At 37.5% G+C, this 18,661-nt stretch overlaps 1 protein-coding gene across 1 annotated transcript in view; it reads right to left on the bottom strand.

Moving 5' to 3' along the window:
* The window catches only part of PDE1C (phosphodiesterase 1C), a 1,522,336-nt gene that overhangs the window by 107,871 nt on the left and 1,395,804 nt on the right, over positions 1 to 18,661 (bottom strand). Inside the window, exons 13-15 of the mRNA XM_053715778.1 lie at positions 15,985 to 16,066; positions 10,039 to 10,159; positions 6,803 to 6,978 (exon numbers count right to left, since the gene is read on the bottom strand). Of these exons, the coding sequence (XP_053571753.1) occupies positions 6,803 to 6,978; positions 10,039 to 10,159; positions 15,985 to 16,066 (379 nt within the window). The remainder of the gene's footprint in view (positions 1 to 6,802; positions 6,979 to 10,038; positions 10,160 to 15,984; positions 16,067 to 18,661) is intronic.

Raw genomic sequence — 18,661 nt, 5'->3', positions numbered from 1 at the left:
ATTAATTGTATTTTATTTTGCGGCGCATTTGAGCTTGCACTTCGAGGACATGACGAACGCGATGATTCTTTAAATCCAGGCATTTTCAGAGGTCTTATAAACTTCTCAGCAGAGCTTGATGCATCTCTAAAAGAACATCTCGCTAGTGCCACTGTTTTTAAAGGAACGTCAAAAGAAATTCAAAACGATTTATTAGACTGTATGCTTACTGTTTGCCAGAACCAAATAAAGAAGGAAATCTCAAACGCAAGTTTTGTAGCAGTGATAGCAGATGAAACTACTGATGTTTCATCTGCCTTCCAATTGGTTGTTGTTTTTAGATACATTATAGGTAATGGACAACCGGTTGAGAGATTCTGGGAATTCACTAATCCAGCTGGACATGATGCAGAATCTTTAGCTACGTGTATTCAAGCTACTTTGGAAAAAGTTATAGACAACCCAGAGAAACTGATATCGCAGAGTTACGACGGTGCAAGCGTGATGAGTGGTCAGCATGCAGGTGTTCAGGCTATAATTAAACGTACCTACATTTTGTGCATTGCTACGCACATCAGCTCAATTTAATTGTCAGCCAAGCAAGCAGTCAAAATCAACAAGTTCGAGTATTTTTTTCAAATCTAAGTGACATTACTAACTTTTTTAGTAACTCACCACAAAGGATAGCTATTCTAGATGAAACTGTTAGAAGAAGGATACCTCATGGTTCAGCCACCAGGTGGAATTTCAAGAGTCGAACCGTCAATACAGTTTTTGAAAACAGGGAACAGTTAATTGAATGCATGGAAAAAAAAAAATCAACATCGAAAAAAGAAATAGCTATAAATCAAGCAGGGGCTATTCGGTGTATGTTACAAGACTCGGTATTCGTGTTTTGGCTTACAGTTTTCCACAATATTATGCCACATGTAGATGTGTTATACAACCAACTTCAGAAAACACAAACAGATGCGGCACTTATTAGAAAACATATTAACACTTTCCAGCAGACAATGGAAAACGAAAGGAATAGAATGGACACAGTGACCATGACGATATCAGAAACAGAGGAAACATCTAGGAAAAGGAAGAGAGAAAATATTCACATTGCTCAGACTGTGGCAGCTAAAGAGATATGCGATGTTATCACAAATCAAGTAAAAGATAGATTTTCTTTTATAACTCACTACTCGGCTGTTTCTCTCCTGCAAACGGAAAAATTTGCGGATTACGAGAACATTTTTCCAAATCAGCTTCTTGACCAAACATCAGCTGTTTATCACACATTACAGAAAGATCGCCTGAAAACTGAACTAGGAGTAATTTACAGAAGACCAGATTTCAGAAACATGAATGGTGCCATTAGTCTTCTACAGTTTATAATTGAAAATAACTTGGACAGTACTTTCTCGGAGACCTACAAACTGTTGCAAATTATTTCAACTATTCCCGTGACAACTGCTGAGGCTGAGAGATGTTTCTCAACTTTAAAACAAGTTAAGACATTTCTAAGGAGCACCATGACTGAGGAAAGACTGACCACTCTAGCCATGCTAACAATTGAAAAACAATTGATAAATGACATTCCTAAATTCAACGAAAATGTTATTGATTTATTTGCCTCAAAAAAAGACAGGCGGATTGACTTGATTTACAAAACTTGTACTTGAGTTATAAACATTGTTTTAATGTTTACCTTTGAAGTAAATTATTAAGCACTAGTGTAATAGAAAAAATCTTCTTTTGTACTAGAAAGTAAAATGTTGGTGTATTTATCTTCATGTTGCCAAGGCCTTTGGTTGCATTGCCTAATATCGAACACTGGGGGCTGGGGCAACAGTAATTGAAATGTGGTTGTATTTCTCTATAAAGTGGAAGGTTCTTTAAATCCAGGAATATATATGTTTTCATAAATGTACATTCAATATTCTTATTATTTTGCAGCTTTAATTAATCATTTGGTTAATATATATATATATATATATATATATATATATATATATATATATGTTATTATATAATTTAACTGAGCACCATCATGTATATTTTAAGACTTGACATGGGCAGGTAGTGTAGGCTCCTCCATTTGTGCACTGTCGCACGTGAACATGGCTGTACTGAAGATTATGCATTCATAGATTTAAGATGTCTGTGTCCACTGTGAGGAACAAAGTGAGCAATGCATGGTGAGGATATGTAAGACCACAGGCACAGTTCTTGTTAAGGACAGAAGTGGCAGGGCAAGTAAAATATCAGAGAGGGCCAGAGGCAAAGGCAAAGGATGTTGAGAACGGTCAAAAACAGCCCACAGACCACCTCCAAAGACCTGTACTACTGGTAATATTGTTGATTGTCTCATGGATTCCACTCAATATCAGCAGATACTTGAGAATAATGTTGAGGAATCAGTCACAAACTTCAGTTGAAGTTACCCCCAGGCAGTGGCTGGATATTTCAAGAAGACAATGACCAAAAACACTGCTGGTTGAAATTGGTGGGGCCATTTGAGGGGCGTGACTTTTGCAAAGGGGTGTGGCTTTTAAAATGGCATGCTAAAAGGGGCGTGGTTTTTAAAAGAGAGCCGCCACTGTATGGGCAGCCACCAATCAGCAGCTAGCTACCAGTAGGGCTTTGCTGCTCATGACCCTTAGAGAACAGCGTATCTGATAATAGAAGTAAATTGGAAAGTTGTTTAAAACTGATGTTCTATCTGAATCAAGAAAGAAATATTCTTGGTTTCATGTCCCATTAAGGTCATTTAACCCCTTCACTACTGGGACTTTAAGAGAAAAACTTGCCCAGAATACTGGAGCGTTTTTTAGCATTTTTGCTGTTACTCCATTTAAACAGAAATAAAGCCTTGATTTTTTTTTATGTAACTGTCAAAACTATATATATATTTTTTAAGTAGAAAACCCAAGGTAATAATCTAGGCCCATTTTGGTATATTTCATGCCACCATTTCACCCCCAAATGCGGTGAAACTTTCGGTTTCTCACTGAAATTATTTACATGCTGCTTGTGTAATCATGGTGCAAATGATTGTAAAAGTTTCTCTGGGATCCCGTTTGTTCAGAAATAGCAGACATATATGACTTTGCCATTGCTTTTTAGTAATTAGAAGGCCGCTAATTGCAGCTGCGCACCATACTTTTATTATTCCTGGCAGTAAAGGGGTTAATTATGTCACTTAAAATGTTAATTTTAGCTTTAGTGTAGAGACCAGCCTCCCCTCTGACACTTCTTAACCCCTGATCCCTCACAAACAGCTCTCTGCCCTCCCTCTGCCACCACTGGTCATCCCCTTCTTAAAGGGACACTGAACCCAAATTTTTTTCTTTCTTGATTCAGATAGAGCATGAAATTTTAAGCAACCTTCTAATTTACTCTTATTATCAATTTTTCTTCATTCTCTTGGTATCTTTATTTGAAATGAAAATGTAAGTTTAGATGCCGGCCCATTTTTGGTGAATAACCTGGGTTGTCCTTGCTATTTTGTGGATAAATGTATCCATCAATAAAAAGTGCTGCACTGAACCAAAAAAATCTTAGATGTCTTCTTTTTCAAATAAAGATAGCAAGAAAACAAAGAAAAAATGATAATAGGAGTAAATTAGAAAGTTGCTTAAAATTGCATGTTCTATCTGAATCACAAAAGAAAAAAATTGGGTTCAGTGTCCCTTTAAGTACTGACAGATGAAAATCTAAGGCTTTTTTAAAAAAAATAAAAAATATATTCATATTAGATATGTGCATGGCGAAAAAATTTGGTTCGGTTCGGATCGATTTGGAATTTTTCGAATTTCGGTTCGGACCGATTCGAATTCGGAGAAATTTGAATCGATTCAGTTTGGATTTGTTTCGGATTCATTCAGATTCGAAGAAATTCGGCTGGTTCGATTCGGTTCGGAAATTTGGAATTTCGGTAAGTGTTAGGTGGGATTAGACTAGTATTATGTACAGTATATTAGGTGTAACCCATAGCAGAGTGATATAACCTAATATACTGTACAATACTAGTGTAATCCATGGCCAGCCGAATCTACTGAATAAATCCGAATAAATCCAAACTAATTCGGATTTATTCTGCAGATTCGGCAGTATTTTAATTCGGAAATTCGGATCGATCCGAATCCCGAATTTTACGAATTCGGCCGAATTTCCGAACCGATCCGAAATGACTCGCACATGTCTAATTCATATTTTTATATTTTCTGCAGTGTAGGATCCCCCCTTACCCCCAACCTCCCTGACCCCCCCCCCCAAACAGTGTTTAAACCTCCCCCTCCTAACTATTAGCCGCCATCTTAGGTACTGGCAGTTGTCTGCCAGTACCTGTAAAATGTTTTTTTTTTTTAATTTAATTTAATAATTTTTTGTAGCATAGTGTCCCCCCCCTTCAGGAACTCCAAATGTACGCACAAATCAGCAAGCGCTATCCAGGGTACTAAACCAAAAATGGGCCAGCTCGTAAGATTTATATTCCTGCTTTTTCAAATAAAGCTACCAAGAGAACAAAGAAAAAAATGATTATAGGAGTAAATTAGAAAGTTGCTTAAAATTGCATGCTCTATCTGAATCATGAAATAAAAAATTGGGGTTCAGTGTCCTTTTAAAGAAGTTAACCTTTATGTGCATTACAGACCAACTAGGGGCCTTCCATTGGCAAAATCATGTGACTACTCCAAGGTTAAGCAACCTCAAAAGTGCTTTTATTTAAATAATACTAATTATGAGAACATTATGCAGGTTAAGTGGTAATCATACTAATATATGATATGTGTAGTACCAGGCTGCTTTGTATGCATGGTCCTAATGAATGGATTTTATTTAAAAACTTTCAATGCTTTAGTTTCAGAAATGTTTAATGTATTAGAAAGAATCCAACTCTGAATAGAAAATAGGCACCTGGTATATAACAGAACACTTATCGAAGTAATCTAGATAGCTATTTGACTACATAATTAATGGTTGTAGCATATGCTATAAATGACTCTGGTTTTCGTAAACCATATTACACTATACAATGCAATAAATGAACACAAATACCCTATTGCTTATGATAAACCTGAAAGGAAGGATAGAATAAAGACTATTTTATGAAGGAAACATCGCAAAATGTCAAAGCTTATTAAAGGGACATAAACATCTTGTAATCACATTCATTTTCTGTAGTCCTTTTAATGAACTAACATACAGGACAAATGTGAAAACTTTAAGAATATACTAACACTTTGCTTCAATTTTTAAAGTCTCCCCACCACTTGTCCTATTTCGAGGATCCAACCCAGATTTGCCACTGTCATTTTATTAAGCAAAGCATGCATTGTTTTGCAATATCTTATCACCTCTGCTGAGGCATGTGAGGGACATATATGTGGCAGATTAACCTTGTCAAGTCTACAATGTGCATTTCCAGTTCTGAGAATTAAAAAACTCATAGGGGCATATTTACCAAGCTCTGTATGGAAGCTAAAGACCGCTGCTCCATAACCTGTCCGCTTGCTCTGAGGTAGCAGATAGAAATCAACAGAATACGATCGGGTTGATTGACACCCCCTGCTAGTGGCCGATTGGCCGCAAATCTGCAGGGGGCGGTATTGCACCAGCAGTTCACAAGAACTGCTGGTGCAATGATAAATGCTGAGAGCGTATGCTGTCAGCATTTATCGATGTGCAGCAGACATGATCCGCTATATCGTATCATGTCCGCTCACGCCATCATAAATAGGCCCCATAATGTTCAGATGTAATTTTCAGGAATAGTGGGACGAATAACAAATGAAAGTTTATTGAATTTTTTTGTTACAATGAATATTTAAAGACTTTATATTACAATCTCAAAGTGTTTAATGTCTATTTAACAGTCAGATTGATTACAGACATCAGCATTATTGCATTAAATGGACATTTACTGTTGACTGGAAAATGTATATTTCAAGTTATAGATTTAGAAGACATCAGCAAAATATACATTTTCCAAATGTTTATGATTTTATTTCAGTACCCTATGGGATCCTTAACCAGGAGGTGAATATTGCCTTGTGCTTCAAATACATCTCGCTGTGATCAATATTATATTCTGATATTAAACCTATAGGGCCAGATTATAGCCGAAAGCGATATTTGCTCTCCACTTTGTATTACCAGCTTACGAAATGTGAGCTGGTATTACAGGTGAGGTGCAATGCAAACGCCCCAAACGCGCTATTGAACTGAATGTAGCGCGCTCCAGCTACCAAAACAGAGTGGGAGCAGGCTACATTCAGTTCAATAGCGCACGCGAATCGCTTTTGAAAAAGAAGACACGATCAGAAGATCCTGAAGAAGAGAACAGGTAAGTTTAACTTTGAGGGGTAAAATCTCTAAAATCTTTTGATTTTTAAACCTGTCTCTAAGATAATGTTACATAATTCTGCACTATGTGCAGAATTATGTAAGATTATTTTTTGCATTCACTGTCCCTTTAATGACTTAGATAAAGCATGTAATTTTAAGGCAATTTTAAATTCACATTAACTGTTAAGTTTTTTGTTTTCTTGGTATCCTTTATTGAAAAGCATACAGTATGTAGATATGCTGAACAGCAGTAATGAACTACTGGGTAATAGCTGGTCATTGCCTCATCAGATGTATTCAGCTACCTCCCAGTTGAGCACTGGTGTGCCTAAGCTTACTGTAACTATGTCTTTAATCCCTTTGCAAAAGTTAAAAACATAGGGGACGATTACAATACAGCACTTTTACGTCCCTTTATTATAAATGATATGTTGCTGCTTTTTTTTATACACTTGACCATTATGAAATATTAATTTGAAGTTACCTTTGGCTGCTTGTGCCTTCCATTTCTCTCTGTTCTGTTGTACAACCTCATACCAGGAACATCTAAAAATTTTGAAGTCCACAGTGAGTATTGAACAGTTCAAAGAGGCACTTCCTTCTGATCCAGTACTCTTCACACTTGACCTTTTAACTTCTGAGGGGGTGATGCTGTTTAAACTGCAAAGTAAAACAAAAAAACAAACAAAACAATACTTTTTATTAGGTAAACAACTAAAATTGCAGAGAGAAATTTCTGAAGAAATATTAATTAATCAACTTTAACCTTTGTCTATCCTCATTTGCAATGCTCCTGTATTCTAGAATGTGATTTAAAATACAGTAATATCAAAAATAAAACTCCACAATTTAGACAAATATTGTATTTTTTTTATCAAATTTGATTCATTCTCTTGGTGTCCTTTGTTGAAGAGTTAACCTAGGTGGACTCTTTGAGCTCAGAAGTGTTCATGTGTCTTTTGTATTCTACAGCTGGGGCCAGCTCTGTTTAGACTCAACCAGTCACCAGCATTATTATTTGTGAATTATGTATGGCCAGCCCTGTCCTGCCTCTCACTGCATTGCTGTGTCTGTGAGCCAGGTCAGGGCCAGTCCCGCCACCAGCATTGTTATTTTGAGACTGTAAATATACAGGCTGGAGTGCAATAAGCGATTATTCTCTATTTAAATGTGAACTTAAAGGTTCATGAAACCCACTTTTTTTTCTTTCATGATTTAGAAAAAGCATGTAATTTTAAACAACTTTCTAATTCATTTCTATTATCTAATTTGCTTTATTCTCTTGATATCCTATGCTGAAAAGCATATCTAGATAGGCTCAGTAGCTGCTGATTGGTGGCTGCACACAGATGCCTTGTGTGATTGGCTCACCCATGTGCATTGCTATTTCTTCAACAAAGGATATCTGAAGAATAAAGCAAATTAGATAATAGAAGTAAATGGGAATATTGCTTAAAATTGTATTCTCTACCTGAACCATAAGAGAACATTTTTGGGTTTAGTGTCCCTTTAAATAGCTTCTGATTGTTTTTCATTAAAATTCCATTTAAATTACATTTACTACTTAATGACAGCCAATAAAAAATACAGTAACTTTAGAATCTTATAAACCTTAAATGTTTTAATAAATCAAACTAGTACACTATACTTGTCAGTTTAGGGGTATGGTTAAACAACAGAAGGTATGGGTGGGAGTGGTCTGTTCTTCCTTAAAATGCTTGGCCTATTTTTGTTCCCTGTGTGTAGCATTCAGATTACTATATTCCTTTATTATGTAAAAATAGTTTTTGTTTTTTCTTTATTCTTGAACAAACAATTTTAGACCTTTAATTTGCATTTCCTAATCGGCAGACTGAAGACATCAGCATCAGACTTAAAGCCTGTGTTATAAAATGTACCGTCCAGCAACAGAAATGCTGAGGAAACCACATGGATGTGTATCTACGTTTTATTGGTACTTAAAAGCAAAGTACCACTGGACGTACAAACATATTCATGGGGTGGAAGGGGTTAACACAATGTTAAATACATATATAATATACAGTGGGGCAAAAAAGTATTTAGTCAGCCACCAATTGTGCAAGTTCTCCCACTTAAGAAGATGAGAGAAGCCTGTAATTTTCATCATAGATATAATTCAACTATGAGAGGCAAAATGTGGAAACAAATCCAATCACATTGTCTGATTTGGAAAGAATTTATTTGCATATTATGGTGGAAAATAAGTATTTGGTCACCTACAAACAAGCAAGATTTCTGGCTCTCACAGACCTGTATCTTCTTCTTTAAGAGGCTCCTCTGTCCTCCACTTATTACCTGTATTAATGGCACCTGTTTGAACTTGTTATCAGTATAAAAGACACCTGTCCACAACCTCAAACAGTCACACTCCAAACTCCACTATGGTGAAGACCAAAGAGCTGTCGAAGGACACCAGCAACAAAATTGTAGACCTGCACCAGGCTGGGAAGACTGAATCTGCAATAGGCAAGCAGCTTGGTGTGAAGAAATCAACTGTGGGAGCAATAATTAGAAAATGGAAGACATACAAGACCACTGATAATATCCCTCGATCTGGGGCTCCACGCAAGATCTCACCCCTTGGGGTCAAAATGATCACAAGAACGGTGAGCAAACATCCCAGAACCACACGGGGGGACCTAGTGAATAACCTGCAGAGAGCTGGGACCAACGTAACAAAGGCTACCATCAGTAACACACTACGTCGCCAGGTACTCAGATCCTGCAGTGCCAGACGTGTCCCCCTGCTTAAGCCAGTACATGTCCGGGCCCATCTGAAGTATGCTAGAGAGCATTTGGATGATCCAGAAGCGGATTGGGAGAATGTCATATGGTCAGATGAAACCAAAGTAGAACTGTTTGGTAGAAACACAACTCGTCGTGTTTGGAGGAGAGAGAATGCTGAGTTGCAACCAAAGAACACTATACCTACTGTGAAGCATGGGGGTGGCAACATCATGCTTTGGGGCTGTTTCTCTGCAAAGGGAAAAGGACGACTGATCCGTGTACATGAAAGAATGAATGGGGCCATGTATCGTGAGATTTTGAGTGCAAACCTCCTTCCATCAGCAAGGGCATTGAAGATGAAACATGGCTGGGTCTTTCAGCATGACAATGATCCCAAACACACTGCCTGGGCAACGAAGGAGTGGCTTCATAAGAAGCATTTCAAGGTCCTGGAGTGGCCTAGCCAGTCTCCAGATTTCAACCCCATAGAAAACCTTTGGAGGGAGTTGAAAGTCTGTGTTGCCCAGCGACAGCCCCAAAACATCACTGCTCTAGAGGAGATCTGCATGCAGGATTGGGCCAACATACCAGCAACAGTGTGTGACAACCTTGTGAAGACTTACAGAAAACGTTTGACCTCTGTCTTTGCCAACAAAGGATATATAACAAAGTATTGAGATGAACTTTTGATATTGACCAAATACTTATTTTCCACCATAATTTGCAAATAAATTATTTCCAAATCAGACAATGTGATTGTCTAGATTTGTTTCCACATTTTGTCTCTCATAGTTGAGGTATACCTATAATGAAAATTACAGGCCTCTCTCATCTTCTTAAGTAGGAGAACTTGCACAATTGGTGGCTGACTAAATACTTTTTTTGCCCCACTGTACTTGATTATTTTTTGCAACAAAAACACTAATCTTTTATGACTAATTCATTATTTAGAACCAAAGACCTCAAACTTACCTAGAACGTCTAAATCCCGTTAGACCTGACCGTGATGCTTCATCAATAAGTGGCAATACAATTTTCTCTATCATATCAGTCAGCACAGTGAAAGTGGGTTCCACAATGAAATCGATAAAACCTAAAAAACAGATTTACTTATAATAATATATTTTTACTTAGATTTTTGAATAACACTTATAAGCCATTGTTAAATTTATATTTAAAAGGACATACATTTTTTTTTCTTTATTCCATTTAACAGGTGACATTTAAAAAATTCATTTTAGTTTCTGTTTTTTAAGCTGATGGAAGCTATGCTCATACAGTTTAAGTGGTTGTTCTTATTAGATATTTACCAAGTATACTGCAATGTCAGTTGTGCACATTTATTTGTTTTCCTAATATTGTACTGTTTTTCTTTCATGATTCAGATAGAGCATTGGATTTTAAACAACTTTCCAATTTACTTCTATTATCTAATTTGTTTTGTTCTCTTGGTATCCTTTGCTGAAAAGGATTCATAGTGGTAGGCCCAAGAGCTGCTGATTGGTGGCTGCACATTTATGCCTCATTCTTTTGGCTCACCTGATGTGTTCAGCTAGCTCCTATTAGTGCATTGGTGCTTCTTCAACAAAGAATACTAAAAGAACAAAGCACATTTGATAATAGAAGTAAGTTGGAAAGTTGTTTAAACATTTTATTCTCTATCCGAATCATGAAAGAAAAAAAAATTGTGCTAAAACCACGGGAAAAAATGTAAAATCTCAGTCAATATACAATGTAATTTCAAAATATGAAGATAAAATTGTATAAAAAGTAAAATAATAATAATAATATTATATATATATATATATATATATATATATATATATACACACAAATACAAAATTTGTTTTTTAGCACACCTTACAAAAAGTTTAAATCCACATCTGGGTGTGCTGCCAATATGACCCAGTAATTACACAAACAAAGAGGTATCAGCGCACATCCATTTTCCAAAGCACAACATATTTTTTGAACTGCTGCAAAAAATTCTATTTTTAACCTGCCTGTGTTCAGCACAAGAGTATTTGCAGCTCCAGGGCATAGCTTTACTTATGTGCTTCCCCTTTGCAGGGATTGTGTATTTTTTACACTACAAGGTCCCTTTAGTTATAGTTATAACATTTTAGTGATTTTAATATAACAGACCCTCTTTACGTGTTAGACATGACAAACTTATTACAGATCCATGAGTCTGGTTGTTCCCATAGGAAGAGATTTGTACAGCCTCATTTTTCAATTTTAGGGGCCGATTTATCAATGTCTGCCAGACATAATACGCTGTAGTGTATCATGTCCGCCAGACATCGCTGAATGCCGACAGCATACGCTATCAGCATTTAGCATTGCACAAGCAGTTCTGGTGAACTGCTTGTGCAATGCTGCCCCCTGCAGATTCACGGCCACTAGCAGGGGGTGCCTCAGAGGCAGAGGACAAGTTAAGGAGCAGACTTCTTAAGGCCACTGCTTCTTAACTGCTGTTTCCGGCGAGGCCTGAAGGTTCGCGCAGAAACAGCTGCATTGGGGCCGATTCACAGCTTGTTAAATCGTCCCCAAAGTATGAGTTTACAGATTTACAATGTGGTCTGGAGAACAGACCTCAAATAGTGTGTTACACTGTCTCATACAGACCTATTCATATTTAAGTGTGCAGACAAATCCACTGGAAAGCTGTTTAAAATATGGGTACCTACTATTAAAAAATTATAAAAGCAGTATAAATTACTTTGTTGCATAAAACAGCAAGGGTATATATTGTTTATTTCTCAAACAGTCGTATTTTGTGCGGTGGCATCACAAGAAAGAATAAATAGAAAGGCAATTCCCTGAGGTTGTAGACGGGTTTGCAATGGGAGGGATGGGACCAGTCATGCTGCAGGCATTTCGGGTGTATAATGGACTGGACAGGGCATTTAATGGGCGGGGCTTGGGTCAGTTGAAGAGCCACAGCCCCCCGCCCACAGATTGAGTAAAATTGCTTTAAAAAAAATAACTGCCACACAAATCTACCCCTAATAATGCTACAAAAGCAGCGCACTCCATATTGTGCATTCCGCTTCTATACATAGAATTATTAAACTTTTTAAAATCAAATCATTTAAAAAAAGCACACGTTTATATTTATCAAAATGACAATAAATGAGTGCTACAATTTAATATCCATTAACACCTAAATTTCCATATATTTCAAGTTTCAAAATGAAATATTTCAATAAAAAGTATTATATGAGTACAAATTAATTCAGTTTTTTAACATAAATGATTTATCTACTGATATAAATAATGAGCTCTCATATGCTCCAAGAAATGTGTTCTCAAAAATATTGAGCAGTAGGTAAGAATATGTTATGTAAATATAATGTTCCATTAAGATTCCCATATTAATGATAAAAGAGAGAAAACTGTTTGTATATTAAAGCAGATTTCATTCTTTCACACTGTTTTTAAATAGTTTCAAATCTGGCTGCTGCTCCTTTATCAAAATTGCACTTAAAGGGATATGAAACTCAGAAATTTTCTTTTGTGATTCAGACAGAGCATAACATTTAAAAAAAAAGTATCCTATATACTTCTATTATAAAATGTGTTAATTTTTGGAGGCTAACTACTTGTAATGGCTGTAATGTATATGGTTATTTATCGTGCACCCGTAAATGGGCAAATTTGACCGTTTATGGACACTCAATAAATTAGCTCTCCACTTGTAATCTAGCTCATAGTGTTCCAGACATGTGCACGGTCCTGGGCTTATGTTCCTGTTTTTCAACAAACGGTACCAAGAGAACCAAGAATATTTGATAATAGAAGTACATTAGAAAGTTGTTTTTCTTTCATGATTTGGATAGAACATGCAATGCTAAAGTTTTAGGCTTCATGTCCCTTTAATTTACTAGTATTATATTAATTATGTACAACCCATTGTTTGTCAGTTGCCACACAATGTCATGCAGCTCTCTCTGGAAGTTAAAAGGTTAACCCTTTAACTGCTGAGCCATTTCCACCCCTGTGCTGAGCTGTTTTGTATTTTTTAGATGCTGTTCACATTTAAACCCTACTGTATGCCATTTTTCAGTGAGAAATCCACATATATTCAAACTATATAATTGTTATACATATATATCATAACTGATAGGGGCTCACATGAGTCTCTATTCCAATAAATGTACATTTATTCATATCAGTTAATCATAATTACTATAGTGATCGCTAGGCTATTAAAACTTATATAGGGGCTTTATCGTAAAGAGAAGCTTCTCAGCTTTAAAACAAGGGGTCTTGGGAGTCTCTAGGTATTTTTGATGGTCAGTTATAAGTGTGTATAGTTGTTAAGTGTTTATAAAAATGTTTGTTTTTTTTCTAATTGAGCTTCTACTTTAAACCCCCAAGATACACAAGAGCAGCCGATTATTTTTCAAATAGTAGGTCTTGGGGGTTTCCAGGGCCTAAAGGAGCTGAGATTTGGGCTTTGAATATTTCACCCCCTATTCAGCTCCCTTAAGCCCTATGTACCTGTCCGACACTTTTGAGTTTCTGTAGCTTGCATGGTGGCCTCACTGGCGCCCTCAAATTCCTCCAATGATGCCATACCACTAGACCACCTGGTATGACCTATATGTCTCTCCAGATGTGTAAGATGCAAGGATGTGGCGTCTGTGCAACTTTATAAGTGAACTTTATAGTATCTGTCAGATTATCGTATATATTATTGATACTGTTGACCACCCTCTTTTGCTCGAAACCCTCCAATCCTTCGGCATTTGTGACACAGCACTTTTGTGGTTCTCTTCCTTCCTGTCAAACCATACCTTTAGTGTAGCCTTCTCTGGGGCCTCCTCTGCCCCATCACCACTTTCTGTTGGGGTACCGCAAGGCTCTGACCACGGTCCCCTTCTCGTCTCAATCTACACGTCAACATTAGGTTCCCTAAATAAAGTCCCACGGGTTCCAATATCATCTGTATGCAGATGACACCCAAATCTACTTCTCTGCACCAGACCTATCTCCTTCCTTGCCGCTAACTGTCTTTCTCACATCTCTTCCTGGATGTCCTCTCACTACCGCAAGCTAAATGTCTCCAAAACTGAGCTCCTTTTTTTCCCTCCTTCTTCCAAAATTTCCACCCCCAATCTTTCTATAACTGTCGACAACTCCATCATTACCCCTACCCCACATGCCCGATGTCTTGGGGTCACACTTGACTCAGATCTTTCTTTCACTCTTCACATTCAGTCCTTGGCTAAACCCTGCTGCTTCCACTTTAAAAATATCTTTAAAATTAGACATTTCCTTACACAAGACACAACTAAGATTTTAATCCACTCTCTCATCCTTTCCTGCCTGGATTACTGCAACTCTGTCATCTCTGGTTTCCCCAGCTGCTGCCTAGCTCCTTTACAATCCAAAATGAATGCCTCTGCCATGCTCATCTTCCTCACACTTCGCTCTTCATCTGCTGCACCTCTCTGCCAATCCCTTCACTGGCTTCCTCTTGCCTCCAGGATTAAACACAAAATTCTCACTCTAACATACAAAGCCCTCAACTGCACTGCTCCCCCCTATATCTCAGACCTTCTCTCCAGATACTCTCCCTCCCATCCCCTTTGCTCTGCTCATGACCTCCTCCTCTCCTCCTCTCTTGTTACCTCCTCAAACTCCCGCTTACAGGACTTCTCTAGACTGGTTACCATCTTGTGGAACTCTCTGCCTCACTCCACAAGACTCTCCCCTAGTTTTGAAAACTTCAAGCGCTCCCTAAAGACTCTACTGTTCAAGGATGCATACAACCTACACTAACCTTTCTTTATACTGTTTCCTCTCCTCCATTGCTATCCCCTTGAACCCCCTTAGCATGTAAGCCTAAGAACCATGCTGTTTGTAGATCACCTTCTTTAGAGCTGACTACAACAGTGTGACTCTTGGCATGACCCTCTACCCATCTGATCCCTATAAATGTTTCCTTGTATTCCTTCTATGTTTATAGCGCATATTGAATAAAGGTACTCCAGCCTTGGCAGGTTTCATAACCTGACCTTTATTTTACCATGGTCCACACAAAAAAAACAACATTTCAGACCCTCACTAGGTCCTTAGTCATGTCTTGTCTTCTTCTGCTTTTCTATGTTTATAGCGCTGCAGAATCTGTTGGCACTCTACAAATAACTGATTATAATAATTATGTACTCTGTGCTATAAATAGTGCATAATATATTGACGTTGCTAAACATGAGCAGGACCATTGTTAAACCTAAGTGGTGTTTTTATTATTGCACAATAAATATGCAGTATTGCACTCAGGGTTTCTGTTTCTTCTATCTTTTATGATTACAAACTACATCGAGCAAGAGTAGTACCATATCTCAGGAAGCAGTGAAGTTAGATATCCAGCTGCCTCTGAAGGCTCTTCCTACACCATGCAACACTTACATCATTGGATTGAGGTACAGTTTTGTAAGTAGGAACACCACAGGGGCACCTTACTGTTTAACTTGTGCATGAAGACACAGACCGAATAATCGCAATATTTTATTCAGACTGTGCACTTGTGTAAACAATTTACTTATATTCATCTAGGCAAATATCCTCTGGGATTTCATATGCTATAATTTATGTGATATCCTAACTCTTGTATACCACACCCACACAAATATATATATATATATATATATATACTGGTAGAAGAAAAATAAATAATAAAAGAAAATAAGTAAATAAGAAAGATACTAGTCCACTTAGTGTTACATTATGATAAGGTTGTTTTTTTTAAATATATAAATTTCTGCAACATATTTTCAGTACATAAATTAAGGAATTTTATACTTTTCAGGAGGTGTTTTACATTTTACTTAGATTAAGCAACCTTTAAAAACTTGTAATTAGTGCAAATCAAACACATTTTGACCAAAACATGGGGAGTCATCTCACCTATTTGGGATTGAGCAACCATAGTAGAATTGCGGTCACACAGTGGGGAAAATGGAAGTCCAAGCTCTGCTTCTTTGTCACCCTAAAAAATAATATATTACATCTTTAAAATTATAAAGATATATAGATGATAGATAGATAGATAGAGATGGATAGATAAATAGATGATAGATAGATGATGGATAAATAGATAGATAAATAGATAGATATATAGACAGATAGATAGATAGCTAGATAGATAGATAGTAGTGTTTGGAAATATTTCAATTTATATAATTATGCTTATTTTCAATGCATATACATGTTTTTCATAACAAGTTTAAATTAAGAGGAATTAAATTGGCAAGTTGTGTTTCCTAAAGATTAAAATAAATTTTCACTGAGAATAAAAAAAATAAATTAAAAAAAAAATGATTGTCACATACACAATCCCACCACAGTCACTAAAATAATATCTTACTTCTCTTTGCTTTCAACTTGTAATACGCACAGAAATAAATGCACTGGGGATATTCTTATATCGTTCATGCGCAAACTTTAGTAAGACACATTTGCCTAGATTACGAGTTTTGTCGGTAAAGACCTGCAGTGCTAACGAGCCTTTTATTTCCACCACTCACATAAGACAACGCTGGTATAACGAGTTCTCTGAATGGCTGCCTTAGCCTCAGAAAGGTTAGCGTTGAGCCAAATTTAGCTCCACTTCAACTCTCAATACCAGTGTTGCCTATGGTAGCGGAAAGCTGGCTGAACGTGCTCGTGCACGATTTCCCCATTGGATACAATGGGACTGAGCTGGCTAAAAAAAACCTAACACCTGCAAAAAAGCAGCGTCCAGCTTCTAAGGCAGCCCCATTGTTTCCTATGGGGAACCAGTTTCTAAGTCTACACCTAACACCCTAACATGAACCCCGAGTCTAAACACCCCTAATCTTACACTTATTAACCCCTAATCTGCCGCCCCCGCTATCGCTGATACCTACATTATACTATTAACCCCTAATCTTCCGGTCCAGACACCGCCGCAACCTACATTATAGCTATGAACCCCTAATCTGCTGCCCCTAAGATCGCCAACACCTACATTATATTTATTAACCCCTAATCTGTCCCCCCCCAACGTCGCCGCCACCTAAAATAACTACAAAATTACCTGTAAAATAAATCCTAACCTAAGTTACAAATACACCTAACACTACACTATCAATAAATTAATTCAATAAATTAACTACAATTACCTAAACTAGAATACAATTAAATAAACTAAACTATAATACAAAAAAAACAAACACTACATTACAAAAAATAAAAAAATATTACAAGAAGTTTAATCTAATTACACCTAATCTAAGCCCCCTAATAAAATAAAAAAGCCCCCCAAAATAATAAAATTCCCTACCCTAAATTAAATTACAAAGTAATCAGCTCTTTTACCAGCCCTTAAAAGTGCTTTTTGTGGGGCATTGCCCCAAAGTAATCAGCTCTTTTACCTGTAAAAAAAAATACAATACCCCCCAAAATTACAACCCACCACCCACACACCCCTACTCTAAAACCCACCAGTTCCCCCCCTTAAAAAACCTAACACTACCCCCCTGAAGATCACCCTACCTTGAGCCATCTTCAGCCAGCTGGCCACCGATGGGACAGAAGAGGACCCCCCTGAAGATCACCCTACCTTGAGCTGTCTTCATCCAGCTGGCCACCGATGGGACAGAAGAGGACATCCGGACCGGCAGAAGTCTTCATCCTATCCGGGCAGAAGAGGACATCCGGACCGGCAGACATCTTCATCCAGGCGGCATCTTCTATCTTCATCCTTCCGGAGCGGAGTGGAGCCATCTTCTATCCAGCCGACGCGGAGCCATCCTCTTCTTACGATGTCCTAAGGCCAAAATCAGCCAAGCGGAATTCAAGGGATGCCATCTTGGATGACCTCATTTAAAGGAACCTTCATTCGGCCTTAGGACATCGTAAGAAGAGGATGGCTGCGCGTCGGCTGGATAGAAGATGGCTCCCCTCCGCTCCGGAAGGATGAAGATAGAAGATGCCGCCTGGATGAAGATGTCTGCCGGTCCGGATGTCCTCTTCTGCCCGGATAGGATGAAGACTTCTACCGGTCCGGATGTCCTCTTCTGTCCCATCGGTGGCCAGCTGGCTGAAGACGGCTCAAGGTAGGGTGATCTTCAGGGGGTTCCTCTTCTGTCCCATCGGTGGCCAGCTGGCTGAAGATGGCTCAAGGTAGGGTGATCTTCAGGGGGGTAGTGTTAGGTTTTTTTAACGGGGGATTGGGTGGGTTTTAGAGTAGGGGTGTGTGGGTGGTGGGTTGTAATGTTGGGGGGATATTGTATTTTTCTTTACAGGTAAAAGAGCTGATTACTTTGGGGCAATGCCCCACAAAAAGCCCTTTTAAGGGCTGGTAAAAGAGCTGATTACTTTGTAATTTAGTTTAGGGTAGGGAATTTTATTATTTTGGGTTTTTTTTTTTATTTTATTAGGGGGCTTATATTAGGTGTAATTAGATTAAACTTCTTGTAATATTTTTTTATTTTTTGTAATGTAGTGTTTTTTTTTGTATTTTAGTTTAGTTTATTTAATTGTATTTTAGCTTAGATAATTGTAGTTAATTTATTGAATTAATTTATTGATAGTGTAGTGTTAGGTGTATTTGTAACTT

This window comes from Bombina bombina, chromosome 5, assembly GCF_027579735.1.
Source record: "Bombina bombina isolate aBomBom1 chromosome 5, aBomBom1.pri, whole genome shotgun sequence".
NCBI lineage: Eukaryota > Metazoa > Chordata > Amphibia > Anura > Bombinatoridae > Bombina > Bombina bombina.
The sequence above is the reverse complement of the archived record's forward strand: the minus strand, read 5'-3'. Positions and strand labels throughout refer to the sequence as shown.